This window comes from Corvus hawaiiensis, chromosome 14, assembly GCF_020740725.1.
Source record: "Corvus hawaiiensis isolate bCorHaw1 chromosome 14, bCorHaw1.pri.cur, whole genome shotgun sequence".
Classification (NCBI taxonomy): Eukaryota; Metazoa; Chordata; class Aves; order Passeriformes; family Corvidae; genus Corvus; species Corvus hawaiiensis.
In genome coordinates, this window is record NC_063226.1 from 19,374,281 (window position 1) to 19,398,360 (window position 24,080).

Below are 24,080 nucleotides of genomic sequence, written 5' to 3' on the forward strand. Positions count from 1 at the left end.
CTTTACTGTGTGTCCAAGAGGTGTTTTGTAATGGGTACCAGTGACTTTTCTGCATGAACATGGTGCAGGCTTGTTCATGAACTCCCCTGAACAGCCCTTGCATTTGCTGTAGGCCCTTCTTACAAACAGCTTTACTATCCTGAGGAGCAAAGGCCTCGGAGCAGCCACTGGGTTTGGTACCTGCACCATTAGGCAGGTGCCTAATTAGGTAATTAGGCAGGTGCCATTAGCTATGGCAGCTCAGAGAGGTGAGGGACAGCTCCATGCCTATGGTTGCTCCTGCCACACAGTGTAACAGGCCTCAGCTGCCTTCCCCTGTGCCTTGGCTCCTCTTAGCATTTTCCTTGAAGGAAAAAGGCCAAGCACAGCACTGAAGTTTCAAATGGGCAACAACCAGGAGTGTGGTAGATGGTAGGGACAGCCTCCAGGACAGCTTGGAGAGGACCATCTGTGAGTAGGAGGTCTGCTGTTAGCAGGTGCTGGGAATGCAGTGCAGAGTTCACTCTTAAGGGCAACTTTCCTGTAGTGGAAATGGAGCTGGAGGATGGAGAGATGCCTCTTACCATCTTCATAATGACTGAGAGCACTCAGTTACTGAATTGTAAGAGAATTTGTATTTTTGCTTATTAAATATTGGCTGATGTGATGGCATTTTCAGATTTGTGTAGGCAGTGGTGGCTTCGGCTTGTGGGATGGACTGTATGGCTTTACCATGTCAGCTTCACTGAGTGCTGTTTGTAGTAATCATGACAAATTTCACAAAAACTTACATGACTGGAACAAAGTGGCCTGTTTTCTAAACCATGATTTAATTTCAGATACCATGCTGTACTCCTGTAGGCTGCAAGTAAGAAAAAGCTTAGCCTTTTAAAGGAATTTTAATCAAAGTGCTTAATCACGGAAGAACAAATCAAGAAATCCCGATTCTATTGTAGTCAGAAGGGAACATAATTGCACATAATGGTTGGATTAAGTGATTATCCATCTCCTGGCTTGGAGAGCCTGTGTCATTCAACCTAAAGGCTGCTGCCAGCAGTGGGAAGCAAGCACTCAGGGATTTCTGGAAGGCAGGATTCATGGAGAAAGGGGACTCCAGTGGCCACATGAAGGGTGGGGAGGGAGTTGTCATCTAAAGGGAAGTGACAGGCACTGGTGAGAGATTCCTGGAGTGAGGGGAAACCTTCATAAACTTGAGTCCTAAGGCATGATAGCAGCTGTCAGGAAAGTTGCTAAGAAGTGCAATGGTTCATGTCAGTCCCTGAGTTGTCAAAAGATGGAAGTACATGTCCATGCTCTTAAGTAAAGTGTGGGGTTTCTTCAGCAGGGTAGGAGCAGCTTTTCTTGGACTGTGTGTCTGTCTGGAAAAGACAGCAAGGTGGCCAGGGTGTGTTTCCCTCTTGTCCCTGAAATGCTCAAGGATAGCTGAAAGATGCTGCATGTGCATCCCTTGTCTTTCCGTGCTTGGTAGTGGCAGTGGGAGTAAACAGGAATTGCTGCCCTGCTGGAGCCCTTCCAGCCCCTTGGAGGAGGAGTTGGGTGAGATGCCAGAGAAAGGGGCACTGCTCTGCTGTTCACCCTTTCTCTGTTACCTCCTGCTGACTGGAGTGATGGGTATTGGTCACAATAGGCTGAAGGTTCAAATAATGAATGCCTGAGAAAAAAGGCACATGCTTGGAAGAAGGAGATTAAGTTTCCTGCCACAAGTTCAGACAGAGCCTAAGGCTGAGGAAAAGACTGTCTTTGTGCCTCCTATAGTGCCAGGACTTTGAGCAGCACAGTGCCTGTGGGGTTCACCTCCACGCTCAGGGAGGAGATCCAGCTGTAAACGCCCCAGTCCCTGCTGGCTGGCAGCACCTGTCGGACGGAGCAGGCTGGGTTGCAGGCCAGCCCGTTGCCGAGGAAGGTGAGGAAGAAGGTGAAGTTCTGGGGTCCCCCTATCTCCTGGTGGTTCAGCACCGCCACGGCGTAGGCTCGGCCAGACAGGGGCCGCTCCCACAGCTGAAAGTTCTTGTCCTGCCAAGGAGAAAACAAACCCAGGGCTTATGCTGGGGGAGGCTGAAGGGATGGTCTTCATGCCTCTCTGTTGCAGCAAGCTTCGGGAACAAATGGGCTCACTGGGCTCCTGTTCCCAAACCCCGAGCCACCTCTCCATCCCTCCTGTGCCCCGCACTGCACCCCCATCCCTCTCCTGCTGTACCTTGACAAGCTGGTATCCCTGCTTGCCCAGTGGATCCTGGTTGATGGCGATCACCTCTTTGTTCTGGAGCAGACCCTTGGCCTCAGGACTGATGTGCCGCAGGTCGTTGGACATGAACAGGGGCGCTGCCATGATGGCCCACATGGCCATCTGAGTCACCGACTGGTCCCAGCTCAGCCCAAAGTTTCCAATCACTAGCTGTGACAAGCAAACAAAAAGTGCCTGGTAACACTGCCTGCTGAGGATAAACTGGGCCACCAGTACAAGGAAATGACAGGGTGGGACCTCTCTTTGGAGCCTGGCTAGATAGGGTGAGTGCCAGAAGCAGGACCAGCTTGTTGGGAAAAACAAGGCATGACTGTGTGGCGATTTAGGATAAGTGCCTGGTGGAAGTGAATAGAGCTCTTTAAGTGGCTAGGCAGTGTTTAAGAATGCTTTTGGATTCAGATCCTTGCAATGCTGGCGCCCAGGGGTTTTCACTCTGGTGGGACATCAGCACTTTGGAGATTGTCTCCCAGTGCCACATGCGTGTTCTGAACTGGTACTGCTTGTGGAGGCTGTGTGACACAAAGATGGTGCTTCCTTCCTACTATCCATAGCTGCAGCTCTCTTTCCCTTTCCACTCTGGACCTTCTCATCAAGATCCTGATCGTAGGGTCCCATCAGAGCCCTTCCCCTCAGTGTTCCTCCCCCAGTTCTTTCCCTTCCAATTCTTAGCTTGCAGCTGAGGGAAGGTTTTTTTGCTGATTCTTCAAGTGGGGTGGGTGTTGATGTACTTGCCATGTCAGGATCATTCCAGCCCCCTGGCCCAGCTATCTTCACAATGGTGTCCTGGTGAAGTGCTGTCCAATCTAAGATACTCTTTATGCTGCTCCAGGAGTCATAGACATCATAGAAGTTCCTCCAGTGATTGCAGTACTGTTTGATCTCTGTGTAATTGGGCTGCCAGAACAGTAAGTGTGATTAGCCAGAGCACTTGGCTGTACAACAAGAGTGTAAACAAGGCTGGACTAGACCCAAGGGTAGCTTGGGGGAAAACCAGGATAACACCTTCCATCACCAGCTAGTTGATGATCATGTTGATTCCCTTGAATGCTTTGTGCCCAGTAACTCCACTCTGACATGTTCTAGACAACACTGTTGCTCCCCTTGGGAGAACAGTTGTGACCACCAGCTCTGTTAGAAAATTCCTTCAAGATTTTATTGAAGGTGTGACAAGGCCAGTGGGATTAAACTGTAACATCCCAGTAATTATTGCTATTTCTTGGGTTTACACCCTTTGGTGAGTAATACATTTAATTCCAGTGGGAGGGAATGGCACCATCCTGTCAAAGTGGCACAGGGGAAGCCAGCTGTGGGTGCAGGGCAACGTGTCAGTCACAGACCCTGGTTGGCAGAAATCTGTCACTGGACAATGTGGAGAATATCACAAAGCCTCTCTCATAGTCCCCAGAGCTGACTGTAAGGCTGAGTCTGCAGCACTCTGTGTCCAGGAGGGGTAACACTGAGCTATCTGCTAGGCTGTGTGTCTGCACTGCCAATGGTTTGCTGCTTGGCTCCTTGCAGATAGGAAGCAGATGGATGCTGTGGTTTTTTAGGCATGCTCCATCTGGGCTGTGCCTTCATGCTGCAGCATCCTATTGAATCAGTTTCAGCAGAGCAATGATTCAGGAATGCTTCAGGGCTCTGGAAGAAAATGGTTTTTTCCTCCATTTTACAGCCTTTGTCAGAACAGAGCAGCAAGTTTCTCAGGATGCTGTTTTGCAATCTTAGTGTTTTTCTCTTCTGCCCACTTGAGCCCCAGGATAAACCTTGAGAGGCAACTTCTTACCTGCTGCACAGGCCTCAAGTAGAAAGGCCACTCACAGGAGTACACAATGCTCCTTCCAGTCTTGTTCAGGGCCAGAGACATGCGCCTGTATCCTGAAGGAAGAGGACAGACAGAGGTTACACAACCTCCTTGGTCACACAGCAGAACTAATCCAATGTCACAGGTTCAGGTTTCAGTTCAACTCTTGCAAAATTAAGGTTGAACACATTTTTGTGGTTGAGACACCACAGGGAGGACAGGGGAACTTAGTCTGCAGCTGGTCACCTGCCTCCCAAGGACAGGAGCTTTGCTTGGCCACGCTGTCGCTCCAAGACTGCTGATCCTTTTGTACATACAGCCAGGGGAAGAGGTTTAGAGCTTTCCTGTATGGCATTTTTCCTCTAGATACCCAGGAAACACAAGTCAGTATCTATCAAGCAGTGCAGCTTTGCTGGGTAATGTAGGAGTATGTTTTCATGAGGCACTTGCACCATATGGATTGTGCAGGAATGCAAAAGCTCTAGTTTTTCCTGTCCTTGTCCCTAGACAGCCCTGTTAAGTCCCTTCCAATTGGGAGAGAGGGAATGAAAAGTCTGCTCTTTCCTCTGAAACTACTTCAGTCCAACTGGATTGTATCTGGGTTACACATACGATCCAACAGGAGCTCTCAGTTCAGCTGTCACTCAGGGTGCTGAGCCGTGCTCCTGTCCGTGGCAGTTGGCATATGCCCCACCATCTGGCTTCGATGGGATTGTCACTTGGGCAGGTTCTCTGTGCCAGGCAGAGACAGGACTTCGTGCAGGGCTCCTCCTGCCAAACATGGTGGTGCTGACTGTGCCAGCAGCCAGAGAGCCCAGTCAAGAGAAAAAAGCTTTCCAAGTTAAAGTGTTCTTCCCACAAATCTCCTCCTGTGGCACTGGGATTTGCCTGTCCTTCACAAGAGTCTGTAGCCAAGTCCCCTCAGCACAGGGAGCTGCTGAGCTTTCAGCTGCTGGCTTGCCACCCGTTGTGCAAATAACTTCTAAAGTGGTATTTACACTGGTGTGCTTTAAAAGGAAAACCCCAGTAGGATTTTTATGCCATAATTCCCTTCGTTTTTATCTGTTAAAAGCCCTCCTAACTACTCCTTTCATGGCTGACACAAGCTGTTCTACCTTCAGGCTGATACGCGTTGACAAGGCCCCACCACAGGGATTAAGGGTTAAGTGTGTGAAATGCTCTGGGCTCTCCAGGACAGGCACTGCAGAAGGACAAAGCCTGTGCTGAGTTAATAGCTGAGGTTAACAGCCTGCACAGTCAGCCCCCAGAGCACACCTCTGATGTGTCTGTGCTCCGTGTGATCCGGGCTCTGGGGTGAGAAAGCTCCTTTTCCAAGCTGTGCTTGAAAGAGAGTTCCAGGAGGCTGAGCAGGTAAAAACACTTAACCCAGCAACACTCAGCACCTTGGGCTTGGGAACAGAGCCTCAGATTTGCTTTTGTAAGCAAGTCCCTTAAATGAGTACACTCAGGGAAAAGCAAATCCTTGGAGCCCTGTGCTGGGCCTAGAATTGCTGCTGCCTGCAGAATATTCCCACCCATGGGAATAGCTGCTTTGAGCCCATGGCCTACCTTCTGCCAGCAGTTCCAGTGAGTCAGAGTTGCAGCCATCAAACTTGAGCAGGTCCACACCCCAGGAAGCAAATGTTTGGGCATCCAGGTCATAGTGGTCGTAGCTGCCAGGGAATCCAGCACACGTCTTGTTCCCAACATCACTGTAGATTCCCAGCTTCAGACCCTTGGAGTGCACCTGTGCGTGCAGACACAAACAGACCCTGGGATGGGGCAGCCACAAGGCAGGAGGATTTGGGGCAGCAAGGGAAGCCAAACTCCACTATAGCAGGAGAGCCTTATCTCAGCAGTGATGCAGCCGTCCCCACCCGGCCGTCCCTGCCCTCCCCTGCTCCCGGGCTGGGGCACCACCGTGCCATGGTGGCACTCACGTAGTCGGCCAGCTTGCGGATCCCGCCGGGGAACCGTTTTGGGTCCGCCCGGAGCCTGCCCTGCTTGTCTCGCGTCGGGGCCATCCAGCAGTCGTCAATGCAGATGAACTCGTAGCCGGCGTCCCTCCAGCCCTCGGCAACCATCCTGTCAGCCATCTCCACGAACAGCTGCTCGCTGCGCACGGGCAGGGCGCACGACCGGGAAAGCAAGCAGAGAACGTCTGATGTCTACCAGCGGCACGGCCACGGGGCTGGGCGGGCAGGGGGAGCGCGGGGAGGGGAGCCTGGCCCTCCGCCCTGGCGCGGGGAAGGCACAGCGGGTGCCGGAGCACCGGGCCGGCTGCCCGGTACCTGCGCTGCCCTGGGCTCCCCGTATACCCGTGCCCTGCGGCGGTACCTGACGCAGCGGTGCGGGTCGGCGGCGCAGTCGGTGCCGCAGAGGAAGCGCTCCCAGTGCAGCCAGCCCATGGGCGGTGTGCGCGCCAGGCCATTGTCCAGCGCCAGCGCCGCCGCCACCGCGGCCGCCGCCGCCACAACCCAGCGCAGCACCCGCCGCGCCGCCGCCATCGTCCCGCGGGACCGCCGCGTGATTGACAGCCCTGACGCCCAGTCCTCGGGGGGGCTGGCGGGCGGGGCTGGAGGAGCAGCCAATCGCCGCGCGGCACCGCCCGCCCCGCCGCCAATCCCGGGCAGCGAGGCGCACCTGGCCCCGCCTCCAAGCGCGGGTCGCGTGGGGTGGTGTCACGTGACCGAGGCGGAAGGCCCATGGCGGCCCGGTCGGGTCGTGCCGGGGCTGCCGGGCGGGGCCGGGGGAGGCGCGGCCGGGGCGGCACCGGCCATGTGCCCGCCAGCAGCGTGTCCAGCTGGCCGAGAGACCGGTGGCACCTGGCCGGTACAGCAGTAGTGTGGCCAGCACGGCCAGGGCAGTGATTGTCCCCCTGTGCTGGGCGCTGCTGAGGCCACACCTCGAGTGCTGTGCTCAGTTCTGGGCCCCTCAGTTCGGGAAGGACATTGAGCTACTGAGGCAATGAAGCTGGGGAAGGGTCTGGAGCACAAGTCCCATGAGGAGAGGCTGAGGGAGGTGTGGGGCTGAGCCTGGAGAAAAGGAGGCTCGGGGTGTCCTTATCACCCTCTACAGCTCCCTGACAGGAGGGCACATCCAGGTGGGGGTCAGGCTCTGCTCCCAGGGAACGAGGGACAGGATCAGAGGACATCATCTCAAGCTCCACCAGGGGAGGTTTAGGTTGCAGATCAGGAGTAATTTCTTCACAGAAAGGGCGATTAGACATCAGAATGAGCTGTCCAGCGAAGTGGAGTCACTGTCCCTGGAGGTGTTAAAGGAAAGACTGGACGTGCCACGGTGCCATGGTCTGGTTGGCAAGGTGGTGATAAGTTAGACCTGATCTCAGAGGTCTTTTCCAACCTTAAGGATGGTTCTGTGTGCTCAGCAGTGCTGGAGCTGCCCGAGGGGCTGGGGGTGCTGTGAGTGCAGGGTGTGGGTCTGTGTGTGCTCTGTGTGTCAGCACAGGGTCCTGGGGAAGGGGGGATTGTACCCCATGGGCTCAGGACTTGGTTTTCCCTCGGGGCTTTCAGCCCTGCCTCAAAAACTCTGTGAGAAGCTCCTGAATGAGCCTTCCTCCTGAGCACGTCTCCCCCATGCTCTTCTGTCAGATCCAGCCTGATCCAGAGTGTGCATTATGGCCAGGCTGTTTGCTGCCTCTCTGCCTGTGTGGTGCTGGATCTGGCCTGTCTCTGATTGAGGTGCTTTGGCTCATCCAGATCATTGCACTCTAAGATTTGGCCTCTCTTCAACAAGTTCAGCCACAAGAATAAGTCATGGTCACTGGGCATCGCCCCATTTGCACCAGTTACTTCTGACTGGCAGCTGAGATCAGAACCTCTGGGAATGGGCAGTGCTGGTGTCAGCAGGACCTGGAGAGCTGTAAAGGGCACATGTGTGCCAGTCAGCATCTCTGAGGTGAGCCCGGGATTTAATCCCTGCTTTTGCAGGAGTCACACAGCCGTGAGCACTGCTAGCACGTGTGGCCTGTCAAGGAGACTCAGAGGCTCCCACTGCCATGGCAGCAGTGGGAAATGGGATGTGAGGAGCCAATTCTCCCCTGTGCCTCTCCCCCGGGGCTGGACCAGCCCTGAAGCCCCACTGGAGCTCTTGTCGTGGTCTCACCACAGCAGGAGGAGGGGGGCTGGATGGAACCACGGCAGGGCTGTGGCCATCAAGGCACAGGGCTCTGGGTGCCATCGAGGCATCTCGCTAGGTGTCCTCCGATCCCTGCTCTGGCACTTCCAGGGAACAAAAGCTCTTCAGAGCCGTGGGCTGATAATCACTCCTTGTTTCAGTGCCGGGGTCCTCCCCCTGTCCCTTGGGGAGCTGAAGCGCAGAGATTTCTCAAAGTTGGACAAAACAAGACACTCTGAGGGCGGGAAAACCTCATGGCTTTGTTCTCTCTTGTGCAAAACGACAGCCCAGAGCTGGGCAGTTATTCCCTATTCCCAGCGTTTGGGAGTGCCGCTGGGCTGATCCTTGCTTGTCTCTGTGTTCCAGCACTCCCTCACTGTTGCTTCCCAGGTGTCCTGCCTGCCCCCAGGAGTACCTGGCACACCCACATCCCTCGGGATGGGAGCTGTGGGATGCCCTGTGGGCTGCATGTGCTGGCTGGTGTCCCCAGAGTGGTGCAGGCTGGTCCCAAAGCCATGCTGGGGGGGTGGGTGTGGGGTTTGGCAGGGCCCTGGTGCAGCCTCTCTGAGCAGGTGGAGGTGACAGGCTGTGGTGTGATGCCACAGTTTAGGTGGCAGGGGGTGCACTGGCAGGGGGGACAGCACTGGCAGGGCTGTGCTGAGGGCTGGGGTGCTGGCACCCTGCACCTGGACCTTCCCTGTGCCAGAAGGTTCCAGTCCCCATGGGGCTGTGGTCCTGTGAGGGCCCTGTTCCCGTGGCATGGCCGATCCCAGCAGGGCATGCTGCCTGTCCAGCTCCTGGTGCTTTTCTCTTCTGTCCATTTTCCCACTTGTAAGGGGCAGCCCTGGCCCACTCAGGACTGCTTGGCTGACTTTTGGAGGTTGATATTTTCTTTAAAAGAATTCTGTGCTCAGACAATGTGCAAAGGTTGCTCAGAGCCCCAGCAGAGCTGTCACCTGCTCCTGTGGCATTGCACTGCCTTGGCTCTGGGGTCGGGATCCCTGTGGGACAGGCTGTCCTGCAAGCATCGCTTTGTCTGCACAGGATGCTTTGTTGAACCTCTGGCAGTTGGAGTTGCCCCACAGGAGCTCCAGGCTGTGGGTGTGGCAGAGGGGGAAGAAGGGAAGGTCTGGCACCCTGAGGCTGCCAGGGACAGTGGCAGAGCTCAGGGCCAGCAGGGTCCGGCCCTCTGTGGTTGGTGGGGCAGGGGCCTGGCTGGCACATCACTGCAGTGCCCAGCCAAGGGCACGTTTCCTTGGCCCCACAAGGGCCCCCCAAGGAGGCTGTCCCCAACCTGTGTGTGCTTCTGGCCCTGGGCATGCTGCTAGCAGGAGTTGGGAAGCTGCCAGTGCTGATGATGCTCATTTTACTGTCTGGGAGTCCCATTAACCTGGTGTTAACTTCATTAACTTTCTTTTAAACCACCAATTGACTTGGCCGTGGCTGTTGGTCCTGTGCCCACGGCTGCTTTCTGTGGTGGCCGCCAATGCACAGCCGTGAGCAGGGAATGAAAAACTGATTCCATCCAAAGACTGTGGGCTTTGCTGGGGGACTGAGCCACCTGGGCTGGTCCCTGGCCATGCTGTGAGAGGACATGGGGCTCAGCACCCCCATCCCCAAGATGTGAGGGACCCACTGGAGCTTTGTGCTGGAGTGGCAGCCCTGCAGCTGTGACAGTGTCCCAGCAACTCCCAGTTCAAACTGGGCTGCTGGGAGGACCAGGGGCAGGGCCTGAGTGCTGCTCCCAACCCTGAAACTGCCCCCAGGTACACCAGAACCACAAGTACCTGCAGAGCCATGGGACAGTGGTTCCCTTTTGCCTTTGCAAGTGTGATGCCAGAAATGAGCTGCCCACCTCGCTGTGAGCTGTGTGTGGGAACTGGGGGCTTTGGCTTGGGGGGGATGTGTTGGATTTTCACATTTTTCATTCTTTTCTGTGATGTGCTGGTTCCCAGAGCTGAATGGCTCAGGGCTGACTGCAGTGTTTGTCTCCAAACAGACACTGAGTGCCCAGACCTGATGTCCTGACTGCAGAGCAGGCACACCGTACTGGTGTGAAATACCTCACAGCTCTCCCCTTGGCTGCATCCTCTCTCGGTTTGGGGTGGGGACAGCAGCAAGACCCTGGGGAAGCTTCGTTTGTCCCATCTAAAGAACAACCCCACCACCAAACGGGCGTGGGTGCAGCTTGCTTTCTCTCCTCCCTGCCTCAGAAGGCCCTCGGTGGGGCCGGGCGGGCGATGGGGCTGCGCGGTACCAACAGAGCTGGTCTGTGAAACTTGGCCGGGAGCACAGAGGGAGATTGATGTTTGCTTGGGCACTCAGCCCTCAGCTGCAGGCTCTGCCCGCCCCTGCACCAGCTGGGGACAAAAGCCCCGGCCCCGGGTGGCACTGCAGGGCTGGCATAAGCCCCCCAGGACAGCTGGCAGCTCTGTAAGGTTGGCTCCTGCCCAGCGAGCCAGAGTGAAGGGGCCGAGGGGCCACGCAGGGAGGTTTGCACTTGGGGTGCTGCACATGCTCGGGTGTCTGAGCTCCACTGCAGAGCTGGAACCCCCCCGGCCCCACCTCCTCCTCATCTTGGGTCCTGTCCCCTGGCCAAGCCTGGATGGGTGGAAAGGGGCTGGGGTGACTGTGGGGAGCACCCCACAGAGCTGGGTGGGGAGAGAAAGTGATGAGGTTTGCAGGGGGCTGAGGGCTTGCAGGGGGCTCCTGCCCAGCCCTCCTGGCATCTCCCACGTGGGAGTTAAATGTGACAGTCATCAATTATGTCAGAAAAACCGTTCATGGAGAGGTAATGATAATCTGGGTATAATGGTGGGTCAGGGCTCCTGTTCCTGCAGGGCGGTTGTGCCCTTGTCCCCTCCCCACACTGTGAGTGGGAGCTGGCTGCAGTGTTCTTGGCAGAGACAAATCCGCAGCACACACCACTGAAAATCCCAGAAAGCTTTATTTGCGTAGGAAGATCGATGCTGTTTAAAAACCCACCACTGCTGGAGGTTGGCATGGCCACCCAGTGCCTGTGGGTGCTGCTCCAACATTGGTACCTCCTGCTCTGGCCCTGCCTCGGGTGCTGGGGGAGCCGAGGGTGCTTCCAAATGGGGCCTCCCCAAAAGCAAGTCTGGCCTGGACACACGGTGGGGCCCCATGGGGAACCCCACAGCGGGGGAGGCATGCACAGTGCTGGCAGTGGGATGGAGCTGGCTCAGCCTGTCCCCTCAGGGGCTGGCCTAGGGCCAGTTCTCCGCTTGCCCCATCTGTGAAATGGGTGCACGTGGCTGAGCACTCTGTGGGGCTCGGGGGGCTGAGAGGGGCTGGACGATGCTGCCAGTCAGTCCTACAAGGAACAGGGTGATGAGGGGTGCCTGAGGAGCCAGGCCAGGGATCACAGCAGGGGTTTCTGCCTGGGTCTAGTATCAGAAGGCAGTGCTGGCCTCCTGCCCATGTCCCCCTGCCCTGCAGCGTCCGTTCTGCCATGGCAGGTGGGTCACTGGAGCACTCGCTGTGTCATGGGGGCACCACAGCCTTCAAGGGAAGGGGTCAATCCTATTTCCATGCCCTCTGCCTGGAAGACTCTGGGCCCTCTCCTGCGCCCATGGCCATGGGGCCTGCTGGGCTGCAACTTCCTCCAGGCTGACTGTGGGCAGAGGGAAAGGAGAGCATCACCACACTCCTCTCTGTAGGACTTAAACATCACCTGCTGCTTTTATTTCCTGCAAAGCATGGAGGGTATCCAGGTCTGGAGGGCTGGAAGCCTTGCTGAGCTTGTCTTGTTGAGGTTCCAGTTGCTCTCCTCTCCAGTGGAGGATTATTAGGGATAAACCTGCCCAGGGGATGCTGCACCCAGGTGCTGGGCTGGGGAATGGGGTAGTTTTCACCTCCATCTCTCTTCTGGCACCATAGTACTGCAGGAACACAGCAGTCTGGGGATGCCACCACTCACTCTGCTTCTCCGAAAGGATTGGCCAAGCTTTCCCCACTGCTTTCATCCCAAAACATCTCCCTTGGAAGATGGGCTGTGGGCCTTACCCTGCGGATAAAGCAGTGCCATCTCCCCAGTGCCAAGTGACTCCCGTCTGCAACTGCAATGGCCATCTGTGCCCCTTCAGTAGGACCGAGCTTGCCTGCTGCCTGCCTCAGGGCTGCCGTTCCTTGGAGCAAACAGAGCCTCCTGCCCAGTGTCCCTGCCACAGCCCTGCCTGCAGCCCTGGGCACCACGGGCAGTTCTGAGCTCTGCAGGGAGGGCAGCATCCCTGATCTGCTGCTTTGCTGTGCGTTGGAGCTGGCTGGGGCTGGAGGGGCCCTGTCCATTGCTGGGCAGGGGGCTATGGGGCCATAGCGAGAACCCTGTACAGTCCAGGTGCAGGCAGGGGTGCTGCCTGCTCTTTCCTGCAGCCAAGCTCCAGGCCAGAGGAGAGGATTGCAGCCTCTTCCCTGGCTGCTCGGGGCCCACAGCTCAGTGGTGCAGGCTGGAGAAGCAGCAGCCTAACATGGTAGGTGTGGAGAGGTGGAGGGTGTTTTTCTGGAAGATGATGTTTTCTGGCCACTGGCTGTGCCAAAGAACCTGGGGCTCTCCTGGATACCCAGGGCTTCCCCCAGCCACACAGCATTCCTGGGGAGTGGTTGTTTCCCTGTGCCCTGACAGCACAGCATCCCGGGGTACCTGGGGGTGACACCATGCAGGAAGCAGGAGGGGTCCCTCTCTCCAGCTGACCATGGGGATTGCTGATCCCCCCACTTTGTGCCCTTGGATCCAGTGGGGCATAGGGGCTGCCACATGTCCAGGCTCTGAGCCCCAGCCCAGCTGTGCCACCGCTCAGAGAGACAGAGGGAAATGCAGTTCTGGCTGAGCTTGTGGCACCTGGGCACACTGTGGGGGTCACACCAAGACGCAGTCGTACTTTCCCGGCCTCAGGGCACCAAGTGGATGTCCTCCGAGCGCAGCACTTTGTAAACGACCCAGTAGAAGATATTGAAGACCAGGAAGGTGAAGGGGAAGACGGCTCGGGAGATGGTGTCGATGCGCTTGGCGCGGTCGATGTAGCGCCTGCAGAGGCTGTCCCCTTCCCGCAGCACCGCGCTGCCTGGCGGGGGGCTGTACACGCCGGGGCCCTCCCCAGCCCCTTCCTTTGGCTGCAGGCAGTGGCCCAGCCCGTAGCCTCGCAGGTAGAAGCGGCTCTCGCGGCTGAGCTCTTCCTCCTGGCGAAGGGAAAAGCCGTCAGCCAGGGCACCCGCGGGTGCTGGTGCTGCAGGGCTGAGGCTGCGCGTCCTGCACACGCCGTGGTGCTGGTGACGAGTGCCTGGTGCGAGGCTGGGCGCTTTGTCAGAGAGCCCCAACCGTGCAGGCGGGAGCACGGGGCTGGCAGTGCTGTGCACAGGGTACAGGGTGAGCACTGAGCCCCTGCCTTCTCATCCAGCATGTGTTTTAGGGTGCATCCAAAGGCAACCCGGCCCTGGCAGCCTGACACGCATCCCCCCAGCTTCCTCCCGGCTCCGGCTCGGGGGCTTGGGAAGCCTGACTCTGGCAGCCAGCGGGATGGGAGGTGAACTGGTGGAAAGGGGCACATGGGGGTGCAGGGTGCATTGGTGCAGGGAGCTGAGGCGTGCAGGCACTGCTGTGACAGCTGTGTTTGCTGCGGGGTGGAAGTGTGACTGCCATGGTGAATAGGAGGGGACGGGCAGCTCGCTGGGGCAGAGCTGGGCAGGGGTGCAGGAACTTGGCTACCACCAGGGCTTGCAGGGCACCCCAGTCCCTCCAAGAACCCAGGCCCTTCTTTCTCCCCATGCCTGCTTGGCAGAGGATGCCTGGTGCAGCAGACGAGGGAAGCTGAGAGAGCTGGACTCCTTGCTGGTCTCTCTGCTCTTGCTCACCCTCTCTCTCCCCATGCTGGCAGAGGGCTGCAGAGAGGGCAATGCGCCCATGGAGTTGCATGTTCATGATCAAGGCTACAAAACTGCCGTGAGAGTCTCTGATCACAGCCCATGGCCATTGTTCAGGGCACTGATTGGGTGTCTCAGGGGCCGGCCAGCACTGCCTGCACTCCTCCCTACCAGCAGCTGTGCACTGTTAGCCACTCGCCTTGTCCTGCTCTTTTAGCCTTGGAGAGGGTTATGTGTGCAAAGATTTGATGAGGGATGGGCATGTGCAAGCACAGGCTGCACATCTAGCTTTTTGCTGAGCCCCCAGACTCATTTGGTCTCTGTGGCTCATCTGCCCTCTGCCTTTGCTGGTGCTGTATCTGGCTGCGGTGGGTGCCTTCTTCCAGGGCCTGCTGCAGGCCAGTGCCTCACTTTGTGTCTGGGTGCTGTTTGGGATCCCAAACACCATCTCTGGCTGGCACTGCCCTCCAGGACACAGAGGCTGCTCGCTGAGGTCAGTCCCTGCAGGTGCTCAGCTGGCACGGGGGCTCTCATGCAGAGAGTTTGTACCCAGGCATCTTTATTTAACTCAGCAATCCACAGGCTAAGCAAGATTTTCCAGTGGGAAGAGCAGCAGTGGCTCAAATTGCTGAGCTGAGTTCTCATTTGAGTAGAGTTTTATTTCCCTGCCTCAGGCTGAGTGCCTGCAGCCACCCTGGATGGGGGGAGCTGGGGTGCTCTGTGTGCCCTGGGGACGAGCAGCTACTCCGCCAGCCCGGGAAGCCAGCAGCCCAGCCTGTTCCTGAGCCTAGATTTAGGCAGTCTGTGGGAGGGATTTGCCTTCAGGCTGTGAAACCTGGGCTTTGCTTTGTCAGGCACAGGAGCTGCGTGTAGCAGGGCTCCGCTCCAGTCTCTGGCTGAGCAGCACCCCAGGGTGCTCCTGGCTGCATCCAGTGCTGTGCCAGCAGCACCCTGGGGTGGCTCTGATGCCTTCACCTCAAGGCAGCTGCACTTTGGTCTGTTCTAAGCCAGCAGATGGTCCTTGGGTTAGACAGAGCCTCCCCCTCCCTGCCATGGCTGGGTGGGTGCTGATGTCGAGGATCTGTGAAAGGCAGGGAGCAAAGATGCCTCTCCTGGCATCCAAGGGCTGATGATGGTGTAGAGGAGGTGAGGGTGACCAGGCCTGATCTCCTCCCTGGAGCTGTGGTCGACCCCCTGCATCTTCCCAACATACTGAGAGCTTGGCCTGCCCCATACTTCTCCCTATGCCTCAAAGTGCCCTGAGCAGCTGCCCGTGCTGGAGTGACTGCAGGCAGCTGGGAGTGCCTCGGCCCTGCCTGCAGGGAGGCAGAGCCCTCGCCCTGTCAGAGGCATGGGCACAGCCTGGGGAGCTGGGCAGCAGCCCAGGAGCAGCCATCAGTGAGCCTCAGCATCACTCGCCCTCAGCAGAGGGGACCGTGCTGGTGCTGCTTTACGAGAGGGAACCCAAGGCATGGAGTGGGGGTGTCTACAGGGAAATCTGCTCCGTTCCCATCCCTCTCTCAAAACTTTTGAGCCCAGGAATTGGCAGCTCCATCCTACGGGCACATCTTCTGTGCAAATCACTGGCCTGCTTCTTCCACAGGCCCTCGCTGGCCCCCCAGGGCCAGCTCCTGGGGACTCATTTTGGGGAGGGGAGGGTGAGGCTGGCTGGGGAAGCACGGGGGGCTGCCGGAGGGTCGTGCTTTACCCGGGAGCTGGAGAGCTGCGAGAGCGTCGCGTAGGTGTGCTCGCTGCTGTGCCGGCTGCTCAGCTGCCGCAGGGACTCCAGGCTGGCCGTCCCGCTGCTCAGGCCCTTTTGGCATCCAGCAGTGTGCACCAAACAGAAACAGGACAGCGGGTGACCGAGGGCTCTACCCCGGCCCCGGGGCAGCGGCTCTGGGTGCCAGGATGGGGATGGTGGGGAGATGGGGGCCCTGAGTTGGGGGGAAAAAGCCCCCCGCAGTGTGGCCTGGCACTGGGATCTGTCTTCAGTGTGTGCCAAAGGGATTTGGTTGCATGGAACCTGTGTAGTGTATATGTGTGTGTACTTGTGTACTCGTGTCTTCTGTGATCTGGTGCCTCATGGTGTGTTTATAGCAAGAAAATGAGAGTGGGGCAGCCACATGCCTACCCCAAGCTTCTTGAAGGCCTGATGCCTGTGTTGATGGGCTGACAGAGGGGAGGAGTATTTCCATGAGTGAGGGATCCTGCCTCTCCAGATCCTGCTGTGCTCCCATCTGCAGCCGAAACCTGTCCCTGGGTGCCACCAGGTCCCCCACACAGCAGTGAGTCCCCATCACCGCTACGGCACAGCAAGGAGCCCAGGTTTGGGGCTGTAGGTAAGGGGAAAGGCTGGTTTCCCCCCATCCTCACTGTTTATTTTTCTGCATTTTTAGAGGAAGCAGAGGCTGAGGATGTCCCAGCAGGAGAAGGACAGCACCCTAAGCAGGGTCTGGAGCACCCATGGGTGCTGTGCACTGTGCTGCAGTGCCCGTGGGTCCCCGGGGTGTCGGTGGAGCCATCTGGGGCAATGGAACGCAGCCCTGCCCTGGGGGCTGCTCAGAATCTGGCCCTGCAGCCCTGGGGTGTCCCCTCAGGGGCTGAGATGGGCAGATGTCGTGAGAGAGGGGGGTACTCACCATCCTCTGCCGTCGCTGGCGGCGGCGCAGACGCATGAACTCCTTGTGCTGGCGGGAGACAAAGTTGACGGCTGCGTACTCCAGCAAGGCGGCAAAGACGAAGAGCAGGCACACGGCCATCCAGATGTCAATGGCCTTCACGTAGGACACCTGCCGGGGTGAGGGGGGGCTCAGGGACCCACTGCCCCCCACCTTGCTCGTCCCCCCCCTCACTGCCAAGAAGCACAGGAGCCCTCTCAGCCTGGGCACACAGGCCAGAGCAGCCAATGTTTCCCCTCAGCACATGAGGTGCCCCAGCTGATGAGGCTCCAAAGCCAAGCCATTCCCAGGGAAAGGCTGCCCCTGGGGCACTGCAGCGGGGGAGCCCAGCATGGAGCCAGCACTGACCTTGGGCAGGGAGGCCCGGGAGCCGGCGCTCTGCGTGGTCATGGTGAGCACTGTGGTGATGCCCAAGCCCACCCGGGCTGGTGCCGCATCCATGTTGATCCAAAAGGAGACCCAGGAGAGGATGACAATGAGTAGGCTGGGGATGTACATCTGGATCAGGTAGTAACCCATCTGCCTCTCCAGGTGGAACTTCACCTCGATGCAGGTGAACTTGCCTGTAGGGAAAGACGGCCCTGATGGGCGAGAGGGACCCCTGGGCCATGGTGAGGGGGTGGCAGCAGGTCCCTGGGGTGCTCACCTGTGTTGTAGTACTTGGTGCAATAGCCCAGGTCCTTCTCATCCCTGAGGATGAACTGTGGGAGTGTCAAGCCCTCTGCCACCTGCACGGCCTCCTGCTCCTCCAGCCACTCGAAGATGAGGTCGTTCATAGTGTAGCCAACTGGAGGGGATGTAGAGAGCCATGGGATGGTGACACGTACCCTGTTCAACCCCACCCTGAACAACTGCTTTTTCCTGCTTATGTCCCTCAGAAAAAGTGAGCTGCCAGCTTTTGGGATGGCATGGAATGGGAGGGGATGGGATGGGAAGAGGGAAATGAAGCACAGCTTGAACCCCTTGAGGTACTCACAACTCTCCAGCTGCATGGTGCATGTCTGGATGTCCATGGGGAAGTTCTTGAGGTCCATGGGGCAGGACAGGATCAGTGTCAGCCTGGAGGAGGCAGAGGAAAGGAGAGAGTTGTTGGGGCTGGGGCAGTCAGTGGGGAAAATTTGCCCCACGGAAGACAAGAGCAAAACTTTGCCTCCCCACTCAGGCACTGCACCAGAGGAAGAGGTTCTACCTAATGCTGTAGAGCACATTGCCATTCTTGAAGATGCGCAGGAGCTTGTTGTCGGTGGTGACCTCATGGAAATTGGCCCCTTTCTCATTGGCAAAGAACAAGTCTGGCTTCCAGATGGAGTCGAGCATGGAGGGGTCGAGGTCGAGGGAGTCGTCGGGGTACTCCCGGTAAGCCAGGCGGGGGTCGTTCCACTGCTGCCGCAGGAACACGTTCACCCGGTAGTCCTGGGACAGGGGACACGGTGTCAGCTGCAAGCACCCTGTGGCACCCAGGAAGGAGGAGGAGGAGGAGGAAGGGATGGAGGAGGCGTTGGAAGGGGCTCCCTCTCTTGAAGCTCAGCCCTGCTGTTGCTGTGTGCCTGTCACTAAAAAAGCACGGAGCTGGGGCAGCTCAGGAGCCTTTCCATGCTCTTGGCAGCCAGGGGAAATTAAAAAGCCAAGGCCACAGCAGCTGAGAGAAGGAGGAGGAGGAGAAGACCAGTAACTGCTGCCTGCAGCAGTCTGCACATGGCTCTGTGTGCCTGTCGATAGTATTAAGGCTTTGCACAAATAGGACATTTTTAGCCCTGGGACTTCCTCAGAGGTGTTCCTCATGCACCCAAGGAGGTTCAGGATGGCAGGGGGCTACATTCAGCTGCCCCACTGTGACCCTTTGGGGTTCTTTCTTCCAGCTCAGGCACAGGGAATGTGACCTACACAGCCAAGCTTGTGTTAGCTGACCTCAGAAAAGTCACAGCCATATGGTATGGCTCTGCATGTCCCCACCGTGGTGCCAGGGATGGATCCAGAGAAGGGGTCACAGGAGCCCCTGTGAGCACAGCCGTGGGCACTGGGACCCACACGCTCCGTGGCACAGCCACTGCCAGCCCCGAGGCTCTGGGAGAGGAGAGCCCATCGCGCCGGCAAAACCCTCACCATGGTGGTCTCGGTGACGGAGCCGAAGCTGTTGATGAAGATGTTGCACGTCACGTTGACAGGTGGACCTGGAAAACAGCGGGAAGCCTCCTCTTGCCGCCGGCTGCTGAGACACGTGCGCTCCGCTGGCACACGCGGGGACACCGACTCCGGCACGCTGAACACACACAGGCGTCCCCTGCCACCCCTGGGGTGTGGGGGTGAACCCCAGCACCCCCTGCAGCCACCCACGCCGTCAGGCAAAGCGAGCACACAGTGCTGGCAGAAGCAGCCAGGACTCTGGGGAGGATGTTGGGATGGAGGGATGTGGGTCAGGGTCCTGCCCCAAAGCCCCTGGGTTTGGGCAGCCATAAGCGTGGATCTGCCGGGTTTGGAACCCTCACGTCTTCCCTCTTACCTTTGAAGTTGGGTCGGATGCGGGCATCGTACCCTGAGGTTCGTCCCATAAGCTTGTCCAGGAAATCAGAGGGTGACATGGGCTGGGGTGAGCTTCGGGAAGCAGCTTTAATCTCCTCCCGCCCTGAGACCAGCCTGCGGGGCAGGGGAGACGGGTTAGCTGCTGCCTGCTGGCACCAGGGGTCTGCAGGCACATTTTGGCACCCCGTGGGGACAGACAGCTGCCAAGGCAGGCGGCTGTGCCTGCGCTGCGTCCACTCCAGTGCCCTGCCAGCATGTTGGGGGGATCCCTTCCTTCTGCTGGGATCCTGGTGGCTTTTCCCCTCACCTGCCACAGCCCGAGTGTCACATGCCCACATTTTGCCTGTCCCTGCTTCAGCAAAGCCCCTGCCCACCACATCCCTTGGCATGGGGTTGGGGGCCAGTGCCTCCTGGCTCCAGGGCTGTGGTGGTGACAGGGCACAGCAGGCCATGCCTTGTGCTCCATGCCAGGCTCTGTGCCAGTGCTGGAGGGGGAAAGCAGGGAGGCTTCCTCTCAGGTTCCACCTACAGCTCCAGCTTGAGCTGCTGAGCAAACAATCACACTCTGCCTGTCATGGACTCATGGCTTGGGGGGGCTGGGGGACACAACAGCCCTGCCTGAGTGAGGAGGTGTCCAGAGCACAGCTGGGTTCTGACACCTTGCCACGGGCCAAGGAGATGTGGCAGGAGAGGAGCAGCAAAGCCCACCTCCACACCAGCCATGGTGCTGAGCTCTCCCACACAGCTCTCTGAATGATGATGGAGATTTATTTAAGCTGACGCTGGAGGGGATATTTTTGTGAATGCATCTTAGCTAGCCGGTTTCTCTCCTCCCATCAGTCTATAATGATAATTTCAAGGAACAATGGGAGAGATGTTCACTCACCACATTGCCAGGCATGTGGCTGTGATGGAGAGGAATTAGCCAGGGATCTCTGGACACAAAAAGAGCTTTGAGCATGCTGCTGGTGCTGCTGCATGCTGCCTTCTAACTCCACCAGGTCTATGTCCAGGTGGATCTTACTCCTGCTTGGAACTACAACCCTATCACTGCAAGAAGAGGATGATGCTGGGAGCCCTGTGGTCCTTCTTCCTACCTCATTGTTCCTACCAATACGCCTTGTTCGTACCTCTTTTCAAGAGGGGGAAATTCATCCTAGAGGGGCTTATGTGCATCCTTGCCAGCTAGAAATGGCCACAATAGCCATCCCAAAATGTTCTCAATTTCCTTTAATTGGAGAATGGCAGCAGAGAGTACCTGAGACTCATCCTGACCAAGAGTAAAAGGCTGGGAGAAATTCCCCACCAGGAGCTGCACGAGCAAGGTGTGGTGCCTTTGGGAGGAGGGCTCAAAGAGGCCAGGCTGACAAGGAGTTAAGCGAGGCTTCTGCCTGCCACATAGCTGTGCACCATGTCCTCCTCAGCTGGACACTGAGGGTTCTCCCCTGGAGCACGTGGGAGGGAGGCTCCCGAGCTCCCTTGGCAGGTAGCTCCTTGAAGAGGCTCAGATAACTGGCTGAGCCACAGCACATCTGCAGCCCCGCTGATGCTCAGACCTGCGTGGGGGATGCCAAAATGCCCAGAGTGCAGCCACTTCCCATGGCATCCCTGGCAGGGCCGTGCTGGAACACAGTCTTGGGGCACAGCCCCTGCCTGCAGCTCCCCACTTCAGGCACTGCCTGCCCTGGAGCCTCTGCCCCGACCCTGGGCTGGGCACTGCAGGGCCCTGGAGCTCAGCACCTCTATGGAGCGAGTGGATGGTAGGGCTGGAAAATGCTGATGTCTGCCTAAAAACGCTGCCCTGAAACAAGCAGGTTCTGCACGGGAAGTAAAATTCTATTTTACCCCTCCCTGCCATAAATGTTGTAGATCCCCCCATGCTGCTCCAGCCATGCTGGCCGAGTGGTGGGAGGGGGACTGGGAGCAGGCTCAGCCCAGGAGTCCTGCAGCCCCCCAACCCCTCCCTTCCTGGCCCGCTCTCCCCTGCATCCCACCTTGTCCCAGACAGCACCCAAGGTGGGCAGAGATGGAAAAAGGGACCTGGGGGCTTTAGATTTTCCACCCAAGTGGGCCAAGAGTTGTTTCTGCACCCATGGGACCTGAGGCACCCACCCACTGTCCCGAGTGTCCCAGGGTCTGGGTCAGGGACTGTCCTGAGCTCTCCTCTCCCAAACACTATGAGCCAGGAAAGGATCTGGACATCTCAGGGGCTTTGCAGCACCGGAGAAGGAGCTGCCTGGGCTATCACCTGGCTCAGCTCGCCCTTTCTCCCATGGTGGCGAGACTCTCCCGCTGGCCCCGGGCCAGGGAAACCCTCAGGGACTGCTGGGGACCGGCAGGGTCTGGCTGTGTGCGGTGGGGGAACGGAGGGGGAAGGTCTGGTGGGTCCCCCGGGGTGCTGGGCCAGGGTCCTGGGGAATGGGGAGCGAGGCCAGATTTGCGGGGAGGTCCAGATAGGAGCCAGGAGCGTTCTGTCTGGGGCATCAGGCCCCGGAGACAGGTCCGGATCGGGGGTCGGGGTAAGGGTTCCGGGACTCGTCCGGGTCTGAAAGGGGATGCCCAGGTCGCGCAGGAGAGATCTGTCTCCGAGAGGGGGTGATACCCGGGTGCCGGAGGGGAACCGCGGCTGCCGGGGGATGGGGTCGGGGTGCCGGGGAGCGGCTCGGCGAGCAGCGGTCCCGCAGCCCCGCGCAGCACCGAGCACCCGCGCCGTGCGCTCACCTGAGCGGGCCGCGCCGGGGCAGGAGGCAGCCGAGGAGGAGGAGGAGGAGGAAGGCGAGGGCACCGGCCCGGAGCGCGCCCATCCCGCCGCAGCCCGCAGCCCCGCCGCCCCGGGCGCACGGGCATGACCCGGCCGGCGGCGGCGGCGTCCCCGCTCCCGCTCCCGCCGCACCGGGGCCGCTGCCGCCGCCGCTGCCGCCGCCCCCCGCCCGGTCCCGCTCCTCATAGTCCGGGCGCCCGCTGCGGGGTGGGCGCCGGCCGGCTGCGGGCCCCGGGAGCCGGGCGGAGCTTCGCCCGCCGCGGCGGGGAGGAGGCGGGCGCGGCGGTGGGGGGCTCCCGGCCCCGTGCCCGCCTCCTCCCCGTCCCCTCGGGGCCCTCTGCCGCCCAGCCGGGGCTGTCCCGGAGCCCCCGTCCCCCGGGCGCGGGGAGGGAGGGGCTCCTGCGGGGCTTGGGAGGGTCCCGGGGCGCAGCGGGGTCGGGGCTGGTGGGGTCGAGGGATGCGCCGGGGCTTAGGAATGTGGCAGCGCTGATGGCTGTGCAAGGGATGCTCGGAGGACGAGAAGCGTACTGGGATCAGAGGACGTGCGGGGAGCGAGGGCTGTGCAGGGGCTGAGGGATGTCCCAGAGGAACTGCCCGTCGGATGGGGGGGGAGCGGCTGGGGAAAACCGGGCTCCTAAATCCTTCTGCCTGGCCTTGGGGCCGCTGCTCAGGGCCGGGGGGCTCAGCCCTCCTGCCGGGACCCCTGCGCTTGCCTTTCCCAGAGGCTCAGCGGATGGACAAGACGGTCCTGGGTGAGCTCCTTGGAGAACACGAGATGGACAGTCATGTCTGCGTGATGCGGGAGCTGCAGCGGCTGCCAGGGAGAGGGAAACCAAGGCAGAGGGAGGGGAGCTGCCTTGTTAACCAGAGGCAGGGCTGGGACTCGGGCTGCTCGGCTGCCTCTGCTCTGTCCCCTGGGGCCACCCGGCCAAGCCGCAGAGTCGCCTCTGGTCCAAGGCAATCTGTGATTAATTTGCAATGAAGTAAATAGTATTAAAAAAAGATAAAAGTGCAGAATAAATGATTCCTGGCAGATACGTCAATCAGGTTTCTGTTCACTCTACTGTGGCTGGCTCATCTCGTTTATTTATATTAATTGCAGTCTGATAATGGCTGGGAGTGCTGTACAAAGCCATTGCTTCAGGGGTCCACAGAGGAAGATCTCAGCGGAGGAGGAGAGCACGGTGCCTTTGTGCCTGCTCTCCCCAGGGCGAGTGAGGGGCTTCCCAGGGCTTTGAGAGCTCCCCAGTGGATTTGCTGCAGGAAGGCGGTGTGAATGAGGGCTGGCTGTGTGGTTGCCAAGCCTGGGGTGCCTGGTCCAGCGCAGGGCAGAGGGGGCTGGAGGCTGGAGCCAGCGGGCACTTAGCTCGAGGCAGCGTGCAGGAGTCCTCATCCCCACTCATCGGCTCTCTCAGCACCAGGAGCTGGGAGAAGTCTCCTCTGATTACCGTTGCCATTAATGTTTACGGGGCCACGGTGCTGGGAGGCGCAAGGCACGATCTGGAGCCCCAGGGAGCAGAGCAAACGCGCGCTGTGTGACAGCTCCTCTTCCAGCCGCTGTCCGAGCTAAGCGGACCTGACACCGTCGGGAGGAGGGGAGCCAGTGTGTGCTCTCTGCTCTCTGGGGAAACTGAGGCACTGCCCTCGTGTGCCTGCATCAGCTGAGGGGCCTGAGGATGCTCAGAGCAGCTGTGGGGCTAGTGTGTCAGGTGGCCATGAGCATGGGAGATAACCAGCTACAAGCCATGACTGCACATACTGTGGTCAGCAGGACGCTGGTACCGAGCTAACAAGGCTCTTGGAGAGGCTGCTAAAGCCAATGTGGCTCCCTGATGGGCAGCACTGTGGGGGTTGCTGCAGCCACAGCCCTCCTGCCTGCCTGGCAGCTCTGCAGGCAGCCAGCACTGCGAGGAGTGAAGCAGTGCTGAAAATAAGCTCTGAGAAAATGAAGGCAGCGAGCATCCCATCAGGAGGGCGAAGGCAGTGCTGCTTTGTTGCTGGATGGGTCGGGGGGATGGAGCAGGACCTGCACAACCAGAGCCCCAGCAGTGCCCAGGGGAT

The 24,080-nt window shown here is 58.9% G+C and overlaps 2 protein-coding genes across 3 annotated transcripts; both read right to left on the reverse strand.

Moving 5' to 3' along the window:
* Positions 1-789: 789 nt before the first annotated feature.
* GLA (galactosidase alpha) lies at positions 790-6,553 on the reverse strand. The gene is made up of 7 exons (XM_048319141.1): positions 6,384-6,553; positions 5,987-6,161; positions 5,616-5,793; positions 4,029-4,120; positions 2,978-3,139; positions 2,198-2,395; positions 790-2,013 (listed from the first exon to the last, which is right to left on the reverse strand). Exons 1-7 carry the CDS (start codon positions 6,551-6,553, stop codon positions 1,750-1,752), a joined length of 1,239 nt encoding a protein of 412 aa, XP_048175098.1. The 3' UTR covers positions 790-1,749.
* A 4,558-nt stretch (positions 6,554-11,111) lies between these two features.
* On the reverse strand, positions 11,112-22,083 carry LOC125333118 (glycine receptor subunit alpha-4). 2 transcript variants are annotated; one of them, XM_048318772.1, is made up of 10 exons: positions 21,980-22,083; positions 19,239-19,372; positions 18,842-18,909; positions 17,928-18,151; positions 17,715-17,797; positions 17,385-17,525; positions 17,087-17,301; positions 16,700-16,849; positions 15,769-15,873; positions 11,112-13,379 (listed from the first exon to the last, which is right to left on the reverse strand). In XM_048318772.1, the coding sequence occupies exons 1-10, from the start codon at positions 22,060-22,062 to the stop codon at positions 13,092-13,094; spliced, it is 1,491 nt and encodes a 496-aa protein (XP_048174729.1). In that variant the 5' UTR covers positions 22,063-22,083; the 3' UTR covers positions 11,112-13,091. The 2 variants fall into 2 exon arrangements, with proteins under 2 accessions (XP_048174729.1, XP_048174730.1); XM_048318773.1 differs by lacking the exon at positions 15,769-15,873.
* Between the last annotated feature and the right edge of the window lie 1,997 nt (positions 22,084-24,080).